The sequence below is a fragment of the Desmodus rotundus genome, chromosome 4 (genome assembly GCF_022682495.2).
Source record: "Desmodus rotundus isolate HL8 chromosome 4, HLdesRot8A.1, whole genome shotgun sequence".
In the NCBI taxonomy this organism is placed as follows: Eukaryota; Metazoa; Chordata; class Mammalia; order Chiroptera; family Phyllostomidae; genus Desmodus; species Desmodus rotundus.
The window spans coordinates 704,713-723,965 of NC_071390.1; the positions used below are offsets into that span (position 1 = coordinate 704,713).

A 19,253-nucleotide genomic window follows, 5' to 3' on the forward strand; every position below is an offset into this window, starting at 1 on the left:
GCGAGTCCCTCCCAGCACCCCTGAGAGAAGGAGGCATGTGCGCGACTCCTCACGGGGGGCCTAGTGGGGATGCTCTGTGGGGCCCAGGAGCCGGGCACCCTGGGCCGAGAGCCGCCTGCCCTCTCTGCTGCACAGCTCCCATCACATGGCCCCTGCCTCGTCGGGGGCCAGGTACCCACCCGGCCTCACACCTCCCCATACGGCCAGGTCACAGACCTCAAGCCCAAGACCCCTGCAGAGCTGGCACTGGGGAGACACTGGCAAGCAGGGTCAGAGGGACCAGGACCAGGGATGTGGGTCTGCTTGGCTCAGACGGGGGTTCTGGGGGGAGACACCAGGCCAATCCTGCCCGGGCTGAGAGGTGGCAGGGTCCCCTCTGCTCCTGGGCCATTGTGAACCCAGGTCATGTCTCATGGTGACAACAAGGGGACCAAAGGACACAGGGAAGGTCTTCCACTCAGCACCAGGGAGGGTGGGGAGACCAGACCCCTGGGGCACCATCCCTGCCCTGGGGCAAAGGAGGGCAGTGAGTGGGGGGCCAGGTCTCTGCCTCACACCCAAGAGGCCCCACCAGCCTGCAGGGAGGCCGGGGGCTCCTGGCCACGAAGAAGACATAGTCACAGAAGGACGGCCACAGGCAGGTGAGGGGCTTCCTGCTGCACGCACTTCCCAGGGTCAGCTCTCGGGCCTCCGGGGAGGACCGGGGTGTCGAGGGGTCTCTCTGGGTCTCTCCCAGGGGCAGTGCCCCATGCCCAGTGTTTCTCTAATACAGCCCTGCTGATTGCTGGGGGCAGAGGCAAGGACACACAGGACCCTGCCCCGTGGGGACCGCAACTCCCGGGGACTTTGAGGCCAACTGCAGGCCGTGGGATCCGAGGGCTGGGGTGGGGGTGGGCTTCCTTGTGGGCAGCCAGGTGAACTGGGGGCTGCTCTCCAGAAGGTAACCCTGGCACCCAGAGGCCACCACGGGGTGGGGTCTGCCAGCCCAGGTGTGGGGCCCCACCCCCGAGTTCCTGGGGTGGCGGGGACCACAGAGCCAGGCTGGGTTTGAGCACCGTGAAATCAAACAAAATGGAACTGTGATTAATTTGATGCTTAAAGAAATAGTCACAAAGCTTAAAAAAACAAACCAAAAGCTGTCTTCCCTTTAATTAGACCTGCTGTCTGTCCCTGCATACCCAGAGGCCAGCGTCCCTGGGTGGGGTGGGGGTGGGGTGGGGTGGGGAGCTGGGCTGGGCCGGTGGGGACGGCAGGGACGGCGGGGACTCTGCATGGAGGGCGCGTCCCTGTGCAGAGCTCCCTGGGTTCTTCTTTCGCCAAAGAAAGAGGGGAGAGCTCACGCTCTTCTTCCCGAATTCTTTTGGTCTTTAAAGTGACGGAAGGGAAAAGGAACACACTCTTCCCTTCCAACAGCAAAGTCTGTTTTCAAAGTGACAGCCTCACCTGTCCCTGCAGGTACCTCCTGGCAGCTCGAGGACAGGGTGGCCTGGGGGCTGGGTGCCCAGCGGGACCCAGCTCTGAAGTGAGCGGGAGGGTGGGTCCCCGTTGCTCCGGTGCACAGAGACCCCCTTACCAGCCCCCACCTGCGCCGAGGGCTTGAAGTAATCGCTCATCCTGGAGCCTGCAAGGCGGCCCTTCCCAGAAAAGCCACAGTCAGAGTCAGGAGAATAAATACGTTCAGCCCCCAGGACCCACGGTGTCCTGGGGCTCTGTCCTTCCAGCCAGACACACCGCTCCACCCGGAAAGCCAGGAGCCAGGCCGACCACCCCGCGCCTGGCACACCTCTGCAGGCGGGTCCCTCAGACAGAACAGGGGGGCGTGGAGGAGAACGCCCCGAAGTCGAACACTCCAGAGAACAGCCGTGTCCCATCATCGGTGACCTTGTGGGAAGCAGAAAGGGCAGAGGTTACCACAGGGTCACGTACTAGGTACAGGTCCCTTAGGGTCCAAGCCCCGGGCCTGAGCATCCACTGGGGGTCTTCTTAGACTCTCCCCTGGCCTCCCAGCCCCAGCCCCGCCTCCCCGGGTGCCCACGGCAGGGCCTGCCTACTGCTCCTGGCCGGGCGGCGACCCCTGGGCCTGCCCACCTGCCGGGGCCCTGCACTGTCCATGGAAGATGCAGGAGCCTGAGGGCTTGAGGCCTGGACTTTGGGACCAGCCCTGAAGCCTGCAGCCCTGGCCAGACACGCGGGGTGCCAAGGGGGCTGCTGTTCCAGGTCCTTCCGGCTGTTCCTGGCTGGGGTTTGGGAAAGCTGATGCTTGTGCACAGGGCCCTGGTTCGCTGTTCAGAGGGACTCCAGTGGGTGACCGTGAGGGGCTTTGTGACTGACAGGCCCTAGAGACCCTCCCCCAAGCCCAGAGGCCCCCAACCTACAGGCACACCCGGGTTTGGGGGCATCCATGTGCCCCCCTCCATCTGACCACCAGGTCTCCTCCCAGCTGGGTAGACCTGGCCACAGGGACAGACAGGCAGCTCAGGGCCCACTTCCCCAAAGCAAGCAGCCTGACTTTCCACCAGGGAAAAGCATTCTCCACCAAATCCTCCACCCCCAACGGCCAGGGGTGGAGGGAGGCCAGGCAGGTCTGCGAGGCCACGCATGACCCAGGAGGATCCCGGACGCAGGGGGAGGCAGGGGCCCAGGAAACAGGAAGCTGGGATGGGAGAGGCCAGGCCAGCAGGAGCAGAGGCCTACAGTCCACAGGGCTGCTCCAGGGAAGGAGGGGCTACAGGTCGCCCAGCCCCGCCCAGCCCAGCCCAGCCCATGGGACTCCATCCCTGCCAGGCCCTGGCCCAGCCCCAAGGCTGCAGCTGCTTCCGACTCGCCCTCCAAGAAGGAGCAAGCTGCCTGGTGACATCCTGGCTGCCCTGAGCCCCTCTGTGCAGGGCAGCAGCCACGCACAGGGGCCCCAGGGTGTATGCGAGCCTGTGGGGGCAGGGCAGCCACCCACTGGGGGCTCAGGCAGGTGAGGAGCCAGGTGGGCACCTCAGGACCACTGCCCAGGAACACAAAGACCAGGAGAAAGGGTGAACCGGCTGCAGGCACTGTGGTTTGGGGAAGTTTGTTCCCACGCTGACTGAGAGCTGAAACGACGCCTCGCCGGTCTGCCGATGAGATTTCAGTTTCTCTTAGGGGGTTGGGGAGCAACGAGAGATACGGATATAAGAACGAAGAAGCCACCAAATGAGGCCAGCGCGGCTCTGCGAGTCCACAAGCACCCACGCGGGAAGGCTGCTCTCTGCGACCTGGCACTGCACCTTGGTTTGGCCGGAGCCACGTGGGTGCGGTTGCGGGACGTGGGGTGTGTGTGAGGCGGCAAAACCTCCAGCTTCCACAGAAAAAGGCCTGTAAGTAGTGCCCAAGTGGGGAACCCGCGAAACAAGGAAGAGCAGACTGGGCGGCTCGTAGGAACACGCAGATAGGTTCTCCCTTTGATCACGTTAGAACCGAGCATCTGCGAAGCTGATTCGGTGAAAACTAGGCGGAGAGAGATCCCGCTGGAGAACCTCGTCCTCTGCTCTACATGTGGAAGAGGAAGCAAAGCCATCCCACTCACAGCCAATGAACTCTGGAGCGGTGTGCAGGGAGACCTGGACACCTTCCCGCCGGCTCAGCGGCCGGCCCCAGGCCCGGCTTGGAGGGGTCAGAGCCCCAGACTGGTCCTGGCCGCACCGGCCCGCCCGGCCCAGTGACTGGCTGGAGGCCCCAGGGTCTACCCCATGGGGAGGTGGGAGTGTAGGCCCAGAGCAATCCCCTGAGGATGAGTCCAGCCCCAGGTGGGGGCCCGGGAAGCCTGGGGGGAGGTGGAACAAGGCTCTGACCTCCCCAGACCTTCCACACGGAACCGCTGGCCGTGGGACAGGGTGGACGTGTGGTGGCAGGGAGGGGCTCGGCCCGGAAGCAAACGTCACTCCAGCAAACGCCTGAGGGCAGGGCTCCTGCATGACTGGGCAGCAGCCCTTTCCCTGGCCAGGTGTCCGGTCCCGAGAAAATGCCCTTCGGCCAAATGGCCCAATGTCCCTGGGTCCTGGGAAGCATGAGCTCCCAGCGTTCTAGGAGGGAGACCCTCTGCGGGTGCCTGTGGGGGTGGGACCTCTCCCCCCACAGGTGCGGGGGGCTGGACGGGGCCCGAGGCGTCCTTATCGCCACGGCCTGCCCCTGGGTGGATGCGGCCACGGCCGTCACATGGGTCCCAGCCCGTCATACAAGTGCACTCCTGCAAAACTGTTTGCCTCTGGCTTTCCTCGAGTGGGACAGCCGTCGTGACAGCACAGCCTGGGCCCCACACAGGTGACAAATGTCCAGGCATGAGCTGCCATTGAGGACAACAGCCCATTCTGGGCGGGGGTCCGGATGGCCCCATCTCTGAGGGTCCTCATGCCCACTGGGGTGTCCCTGCCAGACCTCCCTGATGGCCAGGAGCTGCATGTGACACCTGATGAGGAGGGGCATCGGGGTCACCGTCGGGGCTGCGGGACAGGGTTGGGGGGGCTGCCACGTGGAACCCGCCACGGCCGCCCACTTTCCACTGTGTTTCAGGCTCTGGGAGGGGCGGTCCAGCGCAGCTGCGCAGAGACGCACAGCCCGGGGGCTGGTCAGCCTGCCATGTCCTCCGTCGGCAGTGCAGCCTTCAGAGACAGCACCAGGCAGCTGGCAGCCTTGATCCTCATGAGAAAAATGCACAATGGGCCTCACGAAGAGGCATCCTGTCTGGCACACCGGCACCTTCTAGGCACCCCCTTCCCAAAGAGAACCATCGAATCTAAGCACCGGCCAAGGACCGGCCGTTCCTTGGTGACTGCCCGCCCTCCCTGCCTGGTGCAGCTGCCGGGGTGCTCTGGCTCGGCTGGGTCTCCCCGAGGACACAGTCTTCTTAGAAACCTGGAGACAAAGCAGGAATTTCCCCGTGCCTTCCTGGGAACTGATGGGTCGGGAAATGTCCCTCAGAGTAAGACAGAGCCTCTGCCTGGCTCACTTCCCTCCTCCCACCCTGGCCAGCCCACTCACCCCATCGGTGTCATTGTGGGATGTTCCAGGGAACCCTCATTCTGGGCAGGGGTGGGTGGCCCTGTCCCCTGACTACAGCCAGCCTGGGCAGCACCCCAGAGCACCCCTGCTCTCCCTCCTACCCATCCACATGGACCCAATGGGAATGCTGGGTGGTGCAGAGCCAGACTGTTCTTTCCAGAGGCTTCCCAGGCGGAAGCCTCCCCTCTGCCCAGAAAGTAACTGTGGGGCCCAGCAAGGCCTGCTTGCCCCTCCCTAGGGGTCTGCAGGACAGCCAAGGGCTCTCTGACCCCTTCCATGGCTGTGGACCCCAAGGTCCTCCCTTTCCTGTTGTCAGTTGTCCCCACAATGCTCTGTCCACGCTGGCAGGAGGCCCCGCCCCCCTCGCATCCATGGGGGCGGCACCATATCCAGCTTCTACTTGGGCCTGGGGACCCTGACCACCCTACACAGGCCCCCACCCCTCGCAGCCTGGTCTGCTCTGGGCAGACAGACCTGCTGCCCAGCATCTCCCAGCAGGGCCCTGCCTTCCACGCCCAGTGCCCGAGGCCCCGCCAGGACACACTGCCCATGTGCAGGCCCCTTCTCCCTGCCTGGCCCTCACTGGCTGGCCGGCCTCCCAGGAGCAGAGCCCCCTCCACCAGTGCCCCGTTGCCACTGTCCCCACCAGGGACCCCACTGACTGGTTCGGCTGAGGCTGCTCTTCCCCACCTGGAGTCTCTGGCTGGGGCTGGTTGTGAAGATGGGGCTGGGGGAGGGGACCCCGATGTGGGGCCTGAGCTGTGGACTCAGGTGGGAAGGAGGGCAGGGCCAGCGGGGCCCAGAACCTGGGATGGCGACCCGCCTGCTGCTGTCAGTGCTGAAGAGCAGAACGCAGCAGGCCGGCGTCCCAGACCACAGCCTTCCCGAGAACGGCGACAGAGGGCAGTTCCTGCACAAAGGGCCATGGGGCCAAGGTCAGAAGTGAGAACTACTGGGCATCGCTAGACCCGCAAAGGCAGGTGGGGGGCCTGCCTCCTGCTCGGCTGTCCTCAGGCGGGGAGGTACGCAGGGCCCCCGCCCCCCACGACCCTGGGAAATGAAAGGCAGAGCCACTCTGTCTGCCCTGTGGGGGGAGGACACCGCAGGGACCGACACAGGCGTGGTATGCACAAGCTCTGGCCCGGGGTGTGCAGGTCACTCGGGAACCAACTCGGAGGAAGCCTGCCTTTCTGTGAGACCGTATCTGGAAGGCGCGGGTGACCGGAGTGGCCCTGCAGGACCACAGAGAGCGGCACACTCGGCACCTCCGAGGAGCATGGGTCACCTGCAGAGAGCACTACCCACTGCCCCAGGGGCAGCATGGCACAGCTGGCCCCGCCCAAGTGCCCCGGGGCCATTGGACCCCAGGGCAGGTCCCCCGCTGGGCCAGCGATGAGAATGTGGGGCATGTGATAGAGACCAGGAAGCAATGAAGACCCCGGCAGAGAGCTGGGCCCTGAGGTTAAGGCACCTCAGCAGCAAGAGGGCAGTGTGCGGCCTAGAAGGCACAGGGGGGCAAGGGCAGCCCGTAGCCCCTGCCCCCAGGGACCTGGTCCCAAGAAAAGCAACTGCAATCACCCCGGGAGGCTTCCCGGGCAGCGCTGCACCCCACACCTGCTGTGTCCGCTGCACCTACCTGGCCTCCCAGCCCTCCCTGACGCTGGCACTGCTGCCTGGAGGAAGCGACGGGACGGTGCCGGGCCGAGGTGGGGCGGGACTGAGCCCCCATGGCTGGCTCAGAATCACAGGCTTTGGTTCCTTCTGGAACAAAATAATTACAGGGACCTGAATTCCCTGAAAGCAGTCTGGACGTCGGCTGGAAACCATCTTCAGAAGCAGAAATACATTTTTATTCAGAGTTGGAAGAAAGAAGCAGCTAGTTTGGGGCATGCAGCTCAAGGAAAGAACGCATTTAAGAAGTCAAACTCCAGAGACCGGGTCTGGATGCTTTTGTCCTCGTCTGGCCAGCAGGCCTCAGTGACCACGCAGAGTCCGGCCACTGCCTGTCAGGCCTGCCACCCTCACCAGTGACACCGCGCAGGTTACCAGTTGGTTTTCGGATCTGGATCTTTATTTCCCTGGAGAATCGCCATCAGGAAGCCGAGAGCCGGAGGCAGCTGGGTGCTGCAGGACTCACACCTCCAATGCATAGCTGACCTGCAGGGCAGCGGGTCCTTCTGGAACAAGGGTCCCTCTATCACCGCACACACCGTCCACTTCTGCGCCACTGACCCCTCCCTGGGTCTGGGCGGCCTTCTGTCCATGAGGCTTGGGGCCTGTGCTTTCCGGGAACTCTGACAGATCTGCAGAGTGGCCGGCAGGGTGCAGTAGGTGAGTGGTTCCCCGAAGACGTCAGGTCCCAAACCCAGAAGTGGTACATGACCTTCTACGGGGCAGGTGCTGCCCAGGAGATTCCATCAAAGATTCTTTGAAGAGCAGATCACCTAGGCGGCCCACAAATGCTGCCACATGGGCCTCACCAGAGGGAGGCACAGGGAGTGTCAACACGGAAGAAGAGGGGCCACCATCGGGGTGACGAGGCCGCAAGCCCTGCCACCCTGGGAGCTGGGAGAATGTCCCCGGAGAGCCTCAGCAGGGGGAACAGCCAGCGGACACCTTGATTTTGGATTTCCAGCCTCCAGAACTGCAAGGATAAGTTTCTGCTGCTTCTCCCCACCCAGTGTGTGGTCATTTGAGACCGAGGCCGCAGGAAGGTGACAAAGGGTGAGGCCAGCCCCACGGGCGCCACCTGCTCAGTGAACTGGGCAATGCAGCACTCGGAGCTGCCCCCGTAAAGGCAGGCGAGGGAGGCTCTGCGCTGTGTGAGTCCCCAAGGTGCCCTGCCTGCTGAAGCAAGCCACTGGGGCAGGAGGAGGAGGGAGGGAGCCCCTGGTTCTTGGTGGCCAGGCAGCAGCCCTGGGGCCTGTCCAGCCCACGTGGAGCCTGTGCAGGCCCCGCAGGCGAGGACACCGGTAGCGCGTCACCTGCCGGTCCACGGAGGCGCAGTGGCGCCCGCCCTTGCCGCACCCGCAGAAGTCCGCCTTCCCAGCAAAAGTGACTCCCAGGTTCTCCTTCAGAGCAAACTTCCAGCAGGAGGCTCCTGGGTGGCGGCAGGTTGGCCGCCTGGCTGATGGCGCAGACCTCTGCTCGCTCACAGTCTAATCCTCAAGGTAGGAAACCAAGGAGCCAGTCAGGCAAAGCAGCTTTGTGCTGCGGTGCTGAGGGAGCCCTGGCAGGCCCCGCTCCCAGAGCTGAGAGCCAAAAGAACGGGACCCAGAAGTGGCCTGTCTGTGGGCACGGGCACTCAGCAGGCAAAGCTGCCCCCGCGGTCGGCACAGGGCCCCGGAGCCCCGACTCTCCTGGCAGGGGTCGCGGGCAGGGCCGCACCGGGCCCCAGGGCTGCAGGCTCCACTTGGGCGGATGCTGCGCGGGCTCACTGTCCTTGTAACTGTCCACCACGGCCGAGACTTGACAGACACTCCGAGGACTGACCTGCTTGCCACTCCCTCGATGACGAATGGGCACACACGGGAGGGGCCCCATCCATGCCACCTCCAGACCAGGCCAAAGGCAGGAGGGACCTTGTGAGCAGAGGGGTGGGCCGGGGTCGGCGAGGAGCACAGAGTTAGAGGAGACCCTGCGATGGTCCTCAGGCCAGCAGGGTGCAGCCGCAGCCCAGGGTCTGAGGCAGGCCGCCGCAGGGGGATGTCCTGGGGAGGGAGCCGGAGGGCCTCGGGCCCGTTCCCGGACCTGCCTCTGTGGAGTGGGCCACCCTGCCCCTGGGGGGCCTCACACGAGACCCACGCTGGCTCACTGCTGCCTCCAGGCCGGCGCCATGCCCACCACAAGGCCCAGAGCTGGCGGAAGGTGAGCCTGGCAGGGCGGGGATGTTTGCGCCCCTTCCCCGAGAGCAGCTCATGGTGGCGACCAGGCCTGACGCAGGAAGCAAGTGGGAAGGCAGGTGGGCTAGGCCCCTCATCATGGCTTCCACCCTGGGACCCCAGCATGCAAGGCGTAGCAGAGAGGTCCGCCAGGCGCCCCACAGACCCCTGCTGCATGCTGGCGGTCCTCCCTGAGGCCTCACAGCTCGTCCCCTGGGAAGCTGTGGCACCAGACAGGTGGGTGAGCGGGCAGGCCAGAACTGGCAAGGTCATCTGAAGGTCCCAGAGACCAAAGAAGAAGCCCAGCAGGGGTGGAGGGCCGACCCTATCCTCCACAGGGCCAGTGGCCCGCCGGACACACCCACTGCCTAGGCACCAGCTGGTGGCAGCCATCAGAGGACACGCAGCATCTCGGGGCCAAAGGGTAGCCCACGGCAGGTGGCCTCAGCCTCTTGGCCATGGCCTGACACCCCACATGGAGACCAGTCATGCCACACAGTCCCACACGGGGACAGGCCTCAGCTCACAGAGGTCCTTCTCAGAGACGTGGCTGGAAAGCCCACACAGTTCTCCTGAAGGGAGAGGTGGAGGGCCAGACACTGGCCCAGGGATAGACCCAGGGCCGCCTCCAGAAGCCAGGAGCACCCGGCCGCCTGTACACACAGGAGAGTCTACCGTGGCAGCAGGTGAGGGGCGGGGGCCACACCTGAGGGCAGGCAGCTCAGGGCCTCCCTCCCTCCTGCCGGCTCAAGACCCATGCGTGCGTGCCAGGGGCTGGGGGCACGAAGGTGTGCTGCCTCAGAGTGGTAACAGCAGGAGGGCTCTGCCCCACGTGCCCCCACCAGCTGAAACCACTGTCTCTGAAAATCGCACCCCTTTCTCCCAAAGTCTCACAGGGGCTAAGGAGCTCCTTCAGGGCGCTTTGGAAGCAGGCCACGACCCTCGAACCAGCTCTGTGGTCGAAAAGGCAGCTGACAGCTGGCCCCCTGCTAAAAGCATGTTTCTGGGCCCTGCAAGGCTGGCGTCATTGCCAGCCTGCAGGACAGTGTCCCGGAGGGCCCCTCGGAGCAATGAGGTCAGTGGCTAGGACCCCGACTCCCACCCCACACCACACCACCCCACCCCACGCCACCCCCACCCGGAGCAAAGGGACAGTGACGCAGGCGCAGCTCTTGGTGGCCCGGAAGGGGCTGCCCTCCGCGCTCACACTCACCTGGCCAGGGGGCCCCAGTCACGTGTCAAACTGGGTTAAGAACTCCCTGATTTCCGGGGCCACATGTCTCGCGGCATCGGCGGCCTCTGTTATCGCTTTCCGATACAGCCCTTTCTTCTTACGGTTAAATCTCAGTTTGAAACACTCAGAGAAGGGGGAGAGCTTGGAAGTGGGCAAGTAGGACGTAGTTGGAGAACCGAACCACGAGACCTTCGCTTGTGGCCAGGAGGGCGCCCCGCCCCCCCTCTGGCTAACACTGATGTCAAGCACGCGGGCGGGCCACCAAGGAAAACCATGGATCTTACCCCACACGATGTCCCCCACGGCCACGGTCCTCCCGTCCTCGGTGACGCACTTGGAGAGGCTCTGCGTGTGCAGCCGGACTGTCAGGGGCGGGACCGTCTGCCCTGCATCCTTGGAGGAGGATGTTGCAGACAAGCCGTTGCCAGGAGGTAGGTCACAGGCCTCTGGGGACATCACTCCTGAGCTGGACGACTTGGACTCATCCAGGCTGTCACCGCTGCACACCGACGCCTGGGCCGAGGTGGCCGTGCTCCCGGGGCAGCTGGCGAGTTTACCCTGGGGACACCTCCCAACGTCGTCCTCCTCGCCCGAACTCCCCGAAGACAGCTCCACCAGCACAATGTGGGCGGGAGCCGGGGCAGGGGGCATGGGCGGGCGGGCCTCGGGGCCTCTCCCAAGGCCGTTGAGCTCCTCCACCAGCTCTGCCTTGTACACCGGCTGCTGCTTGCCGGTCCCCAGGCGGTGGGGCTTCAGGCGGATCTTGGGGGGCAGCAGGTCGGTACTGGGGGGCACCGGCCGTGTCAGCTTCAACTTGGGAATGGAGGCGGAGGCACCACCAGGTGGCCTGTCCCCAGCCGCCTTAGGCTCCTGGATGCTGCGCAGGGCCTGTGGCGGGCGGAAGGGCTCCAGGGAGCCGTGCACACGGGGCGGGATCTGCACCACCTCGCCAGCGCCCTGTGGTGTACTGTAGGAGATCCGGATGGCTGGGCTTCGTGGGACCCGCGCCTGCTCCTCCTCCCGCCGCTCCCTCTTGCTCCTCCTGGCTGGGGCCGGGGCCGGGGCCGGGGCCGGGGCCGGGGCCATGGTGGCAGCAGCACCCCCGCCTTCATTGTTCCCCTGCTTGCGGGGCTCCTTGTTTGGGTCAGGGCCGCTGCCCAGTCTCCGGCGGGGCCGGGGGACAGTCGAGGGTGCGGGGCTGGCCTCCTGGGCATTCAGGGTGCTCTTGCACTTCTCACAGAGCACTCGCCGCGGCCTCAGGCAGATGGGGCTCAGGGTCAGCCGGCCCGAGTCAGAGTTACGGCTGCTGCGGGACAGGCGCCTCCTGGTCCTCTTGATGGTCCGGGGAGGTGGCTGCGGTACCCACTGCTGGTAGGTGCTCCTCAGCCAGAGCGGCGGCGGGAAGGGGGCCCCTTCGAAATACGGTGGGAACAGGGGCAGGCTTCCGGCAGGCAGTGGGGTCAACAGGGCCTGGAACGGCTCGGGACAGGGAGGCAGCGGTGGCGGGGGCCCCATCTCCAGCTGCATGGGCTCTGTGTTCTCCTCTGCAGTGGCTGGGTCCTGGCAGCCGTTGACAGGGGCATTCTCGGCCTGGGACAGTGGCGTGGACAGGGGCAGGCCAAAGAGGCCATACCTGGTGGGGGAGACAGAAGGGACAGTCAGGACTGCGAGGAGCCTGCCACCCCCGCTTCCAGGCCCCGCAGGGCCAGGCGCTGGCAGGGCCCCAAGCACACACCGCATGAGTGTCCTGGGGGAGGTCATGTGACTAGCATTGAGGCCACCAAGCGTCTACATCTCAGTTCCTGGCCCTCACTGCTGGAGCCCCTCCCCACCCTCCAGCCTGGTACCTGAGGTTCTGGGACTGGCCTGACCCAGCCTGTGGGGGGGCCGGCTCCCATGGCCGGGGTCCCTTGCTCACAGCTCTCGATGGCTCCCTCTCCTCTGCCAGAGGGAAGACCCCAGGCGGGCTCCCTGGAGGATCCCCAGTCCCACAGCCAAGGACAGCCATCAGACCAGTCCCAGGAGCCTGGTGTGTGTCTAGGGGACAGGACTTGGGACTCTAAGCCGGAGTCCTGAAGGCTGAGTGGGCCCTGACAATCCCCTCTGCACTCGGGCTGAGTGGTCTTCCATGACGCCCTGGCCACCACAGCCTGGAGGACACCCCCTGCCTGGCACCCCTGGCCCCAGGATGGGGAGCAGCCATGGGAAGGGGGCTCAAGAAGGTTGGAGGCCCACCTCCTGTGAGGACCACCAACTGAGGCATGAGGTGTGGCCAGCACCCCAGGACTCCCGGGCCGGAGGCTGCTCTCCCCAGGAATGCAGGACGCCCCAGGCCTACTGGCCGAGAGCCACCCTCGAGGCGGTGGGAAAACATCGGCCTTGCTCCAAGCCAGGAACACAAGTCTGGAGTCCCACCTCTCTCCCACCGTGAACGCGTCACTTTGAAACAAATGTGACTCCGTTTGTGCGACTGCCTTCGCTAAAAGCTGTTATTTTTCAACACAAAAATAGACTTTCGGCGACAAACAGTAAGGCTGGGGATGTGGTGCCTCTGCCTTCCGCTTTGAATCTGACCAGAAAGAAGGAAAGGCCAGCGATGGCCACGTTTCGGCCTGCGGACGATTTCCCCACTGACTGCTGGCTGGAGGGGTCTGGGGACACTCAGGGAGGGGCTGACCATCCCCGAGCACCCAGGGCCGCTGGCGCTCCTGACCCTCACACGGACACGTGGCCAGGTGGGGAGCAGAATGCAGAGCGCAGAGCCAGCCACGAGGCCGCACGGGACAGGCTCCCCAGCCCAGGGTCTGCCGCCTGCCCGCGGTGCTGGCCGTCACGCTGTCCCGGCATGAACTGTGCAGGGCATGTCTGCCCTGTGTCACTCCAGGCCACTGGTGAAAGCCTAGGAATCTCCATGGACTGTTAAGTTTCTTATTTTGCCTCTCAGACCAGGAGGCCCATGGTTTGGGGGACCACAGTCAGGGGAGCCACCACACACCCATGGCCTGAAGCGTGGTTCCGACGGCCTCCCTGAAAGCCTGCTCCCAGGCGCTGGGGCAGGCATTCAGACCATGAGCTGGGGTTCACCCGGACACCCTCACTGTGCCGCCCTCCCCCGGACAGGGCCCTGTGCTGCCACCCTGCTGGGATCCGGCCCACACTCCCCCGTCCCCCCAGCCTCCACATCTCTCCCACCCCCATCCCCTGGTCTGCACCCCCACGCCACCTGCCTGTGCAGAAGCAGAACCTCCACCACCAGAGTGGGGCTCCTGTGCAGCCCCTCTCTCTCACCCTCCAGCAGCCCTCCTCTGCGGGGCCCTGGGCCCAGACTGCTCCCTGGGCCGGCTAGCCCGGAGCTGAGAGGCTCCTGGACCTCCTCTCTCCAGGTACAGGTGGGACTGTGGGGTGGGGAGCGAGTCTCGGCCCCATGCCCGAGGTCCCCCCAGCTCCAGTCCAGGGAGGTTTCTGCCCCCGTTTGGGGGGCACACCCCGCGAGGGAACCTGGCACGTTTCGGATGAACGCAGGGTCCTGGGCCCAAGACCCAGGCTGGAGCCAGAGCCCTTGGTGTGGGCCCCAGCTGGCCCCTCCCTGCCTGGCCCCGGCCCTCCCTGGTGTGCTTGCCTCTCAGGGGCGGCAGGGGTGGGGGTCCTTCCACACAGCAGTGGCAGTCCCGTGGAAGGCCCTGCTGCCGGCAGGGAAGGGGCCCCGTGACTCTGGCATGACAGGCAGCCATACTTCCTTCCCGGAGCGGCTGCCCGGCCCAGGCCACACCCACGCAGGCCTGGTGGGTAAACAGCGGCCGGCAGGCAGGACAGCTCAGTTCCCAGTGTGGGATCCCAGAGCAGGTGCCCCGGCGGCTGGGGCTGTAGCCCTTCCGACAGCCCCCGAGTGTGTGTCCTCACCGGGTCTGGGGCGGGGCGTGAGGCTCAGTAAGACCGGCCAGCCAAGTGGTCTGTGCTCACGGCCCAGCGCTGCTGACTCCTGGCCACTCTCTCCTGGAAGGGCCTCGGCAACCTGTCCCCGGTGGGAGGAACTTCACCGGGCGCTGGGGCACAGGCACGGCGCACGGTGGTCAAGGGCTCACCCCCAGGGCCCAGCCCTCCTATGGGGTCAGGTTGTGCCTGCGCTTTCGTGCGCCCAGGGGCAGAGACCCCAGCTGGGCCTGCAGGGCCCACAGGGGTCCCAGGCCTGCTGGAGCACAGGAGCCTCTGGGGTCCACTGCTCAGGGAGTCAGGAAGCATGTTGGCAGGGGAAGTCATGGCGGCCCCTGATACAGGGCCATACAGGGAAGCCCGCCTCTCCCCCAGGGTCACTGGGCAGAGCCGTGGGACCAGGTGGTCGCAGCTGGCCCCAGAGCCCTGACGAAAAGGTTTGAGAGCCATTTGCAATGTTTCAAAAAAGCGCAGCTGAGTCTGGCCCTGAAGACCCTCCAAGGACCTCCAGCAACCCGAGGCCAGGCCCCCAGCCCACACACCCCCTCGCCACCTCCTGGCAGAAGCTCTGGAGACAGATACTCGGGCCCCGTCCCCTGGTGTGGCACCTGCCCGTGGACTGCAGGCCATGCCACCCTGTGATTCACCAGGCACCTCGCTCTCAGTCCCTCTGCTTGCCCAGGGCAGGGAGTGTGTGCCCAGCAGGGCCTGGGTCCGGTCTGTCCCATGCATTGTCCTGGAAGCAGCCCCCGGTGGCCCAGCCTCCGTTCAGGACGGGGGTGCACCCAGCATGGAACGGGACTTCTCTCCTGCCTGGGGATTGCTGGCTGGCCACATCTCCAGAGCCTGGGTCCCGACTCCCAGGGTGGAGTGCGGGTCACAAATGCCTGTACCTCAACCTGTCCAGCAGAGGGGCCTGGGAGCCTGCAGGGCAAGAACATTCTGGGGCAGTGTGAGAAACCAGCTTAGAGTCGAGGCGGGAGGCCCTGGTTTGGCCTGGCCTGGCAGGCAGCCGGCCTTCCCCCGCACTGTCTCTGAGAGCACCCTTCGCCTCTGCTGTCCTCGGGCCTCCCCTCAGCCAGAGTCATCCAACCCAAGGTCCTCAATCAGAGGTGTACCCTCAAAGCACCCACAAAATGCCCACCCCACCCTGCACTCTAGCCTGGAGAGTCGGAGCAGGGCTAGCTGGGGCCTGTGGACCTGTGGGGGGCACCCTTCGCAGCAGGGCGCCTGGGATAGCCCACTTGCTGGCACACAGTAGGCACTCAGCGAGCGTCTGTGAACGTGGGAGTGGGCGCACACCCTGAGCTGCTGTGGGCCCCGGTGAAGATCGCACAGCAGCTGGGCAGCTCGTTCCAGATGGGGACGGATGACAGGCAGGAGGCGCTCGGCACCTGCTGGGGCCCTACCCGGCCTCCACACTCCGCTCCCCTCTGCTGAGGACCCCACCATCAGCGCTGGTGGCTGGGTCCCAGGAATCTGTGGGGCCAGCCTCTCCAGAGGGATGGCTCCATCCCAGCAGAGACTCACGGGTGAGTTCCTGTGCTCCCAGGCCCACAGGTCTGCACGTGACCCAGGACACTGCCGACCCCTGGCGGTCATCGGCACCCGCACGGCAGCTCCGCCTGGGCGCCCCAGCACACCCACTGCTCTGGGACCTGAGGGTCCCTGCAGGGAGGACACAGGCCCTGCTCTGCCAGTCAGCACCCTGTCACCGTCACACACTGAGTAGCAGCACCAGGCCTGGAAGAAAGGGGCCTCAGGGAAGGCAGGTGGGTGCTGTGGATGCTGAGGCCAGAGGCCAGCCCCCCAACTGCCGAATCACCAGGCCGTGGGACTCTGCCTGACAAGTTGTCACCCTGAGCAACGCAGCTCCTAATCCTGTGGGTCGGGGATTCCGGGGAGACAGGAAGGGGGTCCAGGTGGGCCGGAGATGTGCGGCTGGGCCAGGCCCAAGCCTCAGGGGGCTGAGGACCAGGCCAAGTTTGTCCCAGATCCCCACAAGGACAGAGCATGGACAGTGGGGGGCAGTGGGCAGGGGGAGGCTCAAGTCAGGAAGAGACCCCGCTGAGCAGAGCCGGGGCCACTGAGGCCCAGGTCCTGGTTCTGTGGCAGCTCCAGTTACAGCGGAACGTGGCTGCAGGAGAGCTGACGCCCACATGTCCTCCAGCTGCCAGATCCCAGCCTGCAGCTTCCCTCCCTCGCTGGTGGGGAAGGGGGCGGGGAAGTGTGGTCTCCAACCAGGTTAGACACAGGCCTCTGGGAGGGTGCCTGGTGCCTCTGCAGACACCCCCCAACCACAGGTCAGCGTGTCCCCCACAGCCTCCCTTGTCCTGAGCCTGGCCCAGGATGCAGGCAGGGGGACTTCTGCGGCAAGTGCCCCTGTCCAAGGAGGCAGCTGGGGGCCTCGCAGCCCCTCGAAGAGCCAGGGGCAGGGGCAGGCCCAGGCCTGCTGCCCCGCCTGAGGGAGGAAGTGGTGGCCTCAGTGGATGGGGACACCCCAGGGCACTGGCTTGGTAGCTGCGCTGCAGCCCCCAAGTGTCACTGGGTCCCACCGAGCACTCGGTGCGGCAGCCACCTCGGAGCAGGACGAGAGTCACCAGGAGGCCTTATGTTGAGTCACATGACTTGTGCATAAATGGCTTCTGGCACATCTCACGGATAGATAACGTCAGGACAGCAGGGGAAGCGTGGTGGCCACCTTCATAGCGAGGGAACCAACCGCGCGCGGAGGGAAAAGTCCGGCATCTGCGAGGAAAGCAGGCGCGGGGACCCCGGCGGAGCGCGACGCCCCACAGCAGCGCCCAGACCTCAGCGCCCGGGTGACGCCTCATCATTCGTCTGCCGACAGCTCACCACCATGTGACGCTGTGTCCAGGAGACGCTCCCGCAACAGGGGGCCCGCAGCACAGGTGCGGCTCTGTGCGGACCTGCCCGCGGCCTGCAGGGACCCTCCTCCCGGAAGCCAGAAGAACTTGTACCTTCGCTCCTGCATCACCGCCCCTCCCCCGCCCCGCACCCCCCACGTTTTAAATGCCACCGCTGGACACGACTGCGGGCCACCAACGGCAACCTCAGCCCCAGTCGCTGCGAGGAGCCTGGGGCGCCGTGACATCAGACAGGGCAGCACCGGTTGAGTAACTAACAGGGCAAGTCCTGCGCATCGGAACCCACTCCCCCCACCCCAACGGCGGACAATCCTGAAAACAGCCTAATTCAACAGTGCGTCCTAACAAAGAAAAGTGCGTTGATTATGGCAGATGCGTGGAGTTCCGGGCCGGGACTCGGTGCCCCCGCCCGCGCCCAGGCCCCGCTCGCCCCCGGCCCAAAAAGTAGCAACGACTTTGGGAGCCACTTTCGCCCCTGAGCGGCTGCCGCGTTCGCGCGCCCCGAAACCCGAGTTGGGAAAACCGAAAGCGGGTGCCGGCGCTGCCCTGGACCCAGGTCCGGTCCGGGGCTGGGTCGGGGGTCCCAAGGGGATTCAGGGGTGTCCGGGGCCCGCACCTCCCTCTGTGCTCACTTTTTCGTGCAGTCCAGCAGGATCCCGGCGAAGCTTCGCTGGCCGTAGCTCACAGTCACCAGCAGCGCGCCATTGACGACCTGCTCCACCCGCACGGGCAGCCGGCAGCCGGCGCGCGGCTCCATGCTCCCGCGTCCGGGCCGCCCCGCCTGCCCGCCGCCGGGTCAGCCCGCGCGTGACGCAGCCGCCGGCCGCCTGACGTCACAAAGCCCCGCTCGGCCAGCCACCGCACGCGGGCCGGGGGCGCGGAGGGTGCGCGGGACACTGGCTCGCTCCACTGTCCCGGAACCCGGCTCCACAGACGCGCCCCGGGGCCGCGCCGCCTCCGGAGCGGGGCGTGCAGACGCACTGCGCAGCTCACGGGATCGGGCAGGGTGTGCGCCTGGCCTCTGGGTGCGATGGTCCCGAGCGTCCGCGGAAAGGGCCCGAGAGTGAGCGGCGAGGGGCAGCGGGGAGCCTCGGCAGCCCAGCTCTGGGGGCCCCTCCCACACCCCTGCCCGGGGCCTTCCGGGGCCCCTCCCACCGGGCCGCAGGTCTCCTCCTCTCCTCTCCGCCCCCCTCGCCCGTACCCTGGGCCACCGCCTCTGGGTCTGGCGCCCAGTGGCCACCCGGCACTGAGGGGAGGAAGTCCCGGTGGAACAAGCAGGAAGCTGGTCGGACTGGGCCGAGGAGACGCGGGGCGCCAAGGGGACACGAGTGTGCGCGCAGCGGCGGCTCAGTCTCTCCCTCCGGCGCAGGGGGCACTAGGCGGCTCCTGTGTGCTAGGGCCACGGAGTGAGGACACGTCGCGCGCTGGGCTCTGGGTGCCCTGTGCACCTGGGGTGGCCGCACGGGGATTAGGGAGGGTGATCCCGTCTGCAAGTCCCAGTCGCAAACCTGCCGCCCTGGGTTGCTAGGGAAACAGCGGGCTGCGTGAGACCCTGCCACGGCTAGAGGGGCTGGGGCGCCACGCGGCCAGTCCACAGTGTGAAGGGACATTGGGAGGGAGAACGGGGCCTGCGACAGGGAGTGGGACATGAAGGTGCGGAGTGAACAGCAGGGGGGGGGGCGCCCAGGTCCTGCTCGTGCGCGCCTTCCGCGCGAGTCTCCCGACTTTCGCGAGCACTTGCGCACAGGGCCCAGCCTGTTGCAGTGACCTTGCCGGGAGCCCGGCCCGGCCCCCTGAGCCGCGCTTGCTGCGCCTGACTGGGCAACGGAGACTGGCCGGCCGCCGGTCGTCCTGGCGACCTGGACGCCGCCAGGCCCCGCCCCGCCCCGCCCGGCCGCACCCTGCGTCATGGCCGCCACCCCTGGCGCCGCCTGGGACGGTGGGGCCGCCGCAGCGTCGCTCGTGTTCGCCCTCAGGCGGCCGCAGGGCGCAGGGCCGTCCGAGAGGAGCCTGGGCGGAGCCGAAGGAGGCCGCAGGGACCTGGTGGCGCCTCACCGCCCCTAGTTGAACTGGGTTGGGGAGCGAGGCCCGGGGGCTTCTAGCAGAGGTGCTGGAGCAGGTGCGGCCCGGCCTCCGCGGGCCCAGGTCCCAGCAGGCGCCGGAGGAACTCAGGCCCGCGCCCTCCAGTCTCGTAGGAGACTTCCTCCAAGTCCCAGATCCCATGTTCCTCCTCCTGGCCCCTGAAGCCACTGGAGAGCCTGCCGAGCGCTGCCCAGCGCTGTCTTTTGGCTG

The 19,253-nt window shown here is 66.2% G+C and overlaps 1 protein-coding gene across 3 annotated transcripts; it reads right to left on the bottom strand.

Moving 5' to 3' along the window:
* Nucleotides 1-1,130: 1,130 nt before the first annotated feature.
* On the bottom strand, nucleotides 1,131-18,444 carry PWWP2B (PWWP domain containing 2B). 3 transcript variants are annotated; one of them, XM_024555453.4, is made up of 3 exons: nucleotides 17,594-18,439; nucleotides 10,428-11,776; nucleotides 1,131-1,881 (listed from the first exon to the last, which is right to left on the bottom strand). In XM_024555453.4, exons 1-3 carry the CDS (start codon nucleotides 17,716-17,718, stop codon nucleotides 1,871-1,873), a joined length of 1,485 nt encoding a protein of 494 aa, XP_024411221.2. In that variant the 5' UTR covers nucleotides 17,719-18,439; the 3' UTR covers nucleotides 1,131-1,870. The 3 variants fall into 3 exon arrangements, with proteins under 3 accessions (XP_024411221.2, XP_024411220.2, XP_045047517.2); XM_024555452.3 differs by lacking the exon at nucleotides 1,131-1,881 and adding an exon at nucleotides 6,857-8,609 and having other exon boundaries at nucleotides 17,594-18,444; XM_045191582.3 differs by lacking the exon at nucleotides 1,131-1,881 and adding an exon at nucleotides 8,484-8,609 and having other exon boundaries at nucleotides 10,123-11,776; nucleotides 17,594-18,443.
* Between the last annotated feature and the right edge of the window lie 809 nt (nucleotides 18,445-19,253).

Coding starts and splice junctions, on each gene's coding strand:
- PWWP2B (XM_024555452.3), bottom strand. CDS start 17,718: ATGGAGCCGCGCGCCGGCTGCCGGCTGCCCGTGCGGGTGGAGCAGGTC. Junction 11,777..17,593: donor CTGCTGGACTGCACGAAAAA/GTGAGCACAGAG, acceptor CTCCCCCACCAG/GTATGGCCTCTTTGGCCTGC. Junction 8,610..10,427: donor CGTGGGGGACATCGTGTGGG/GTAAGATCCATG, acceptor TCTGCTCACAAG/GTCCCTCCTGCCTTTGGCCT.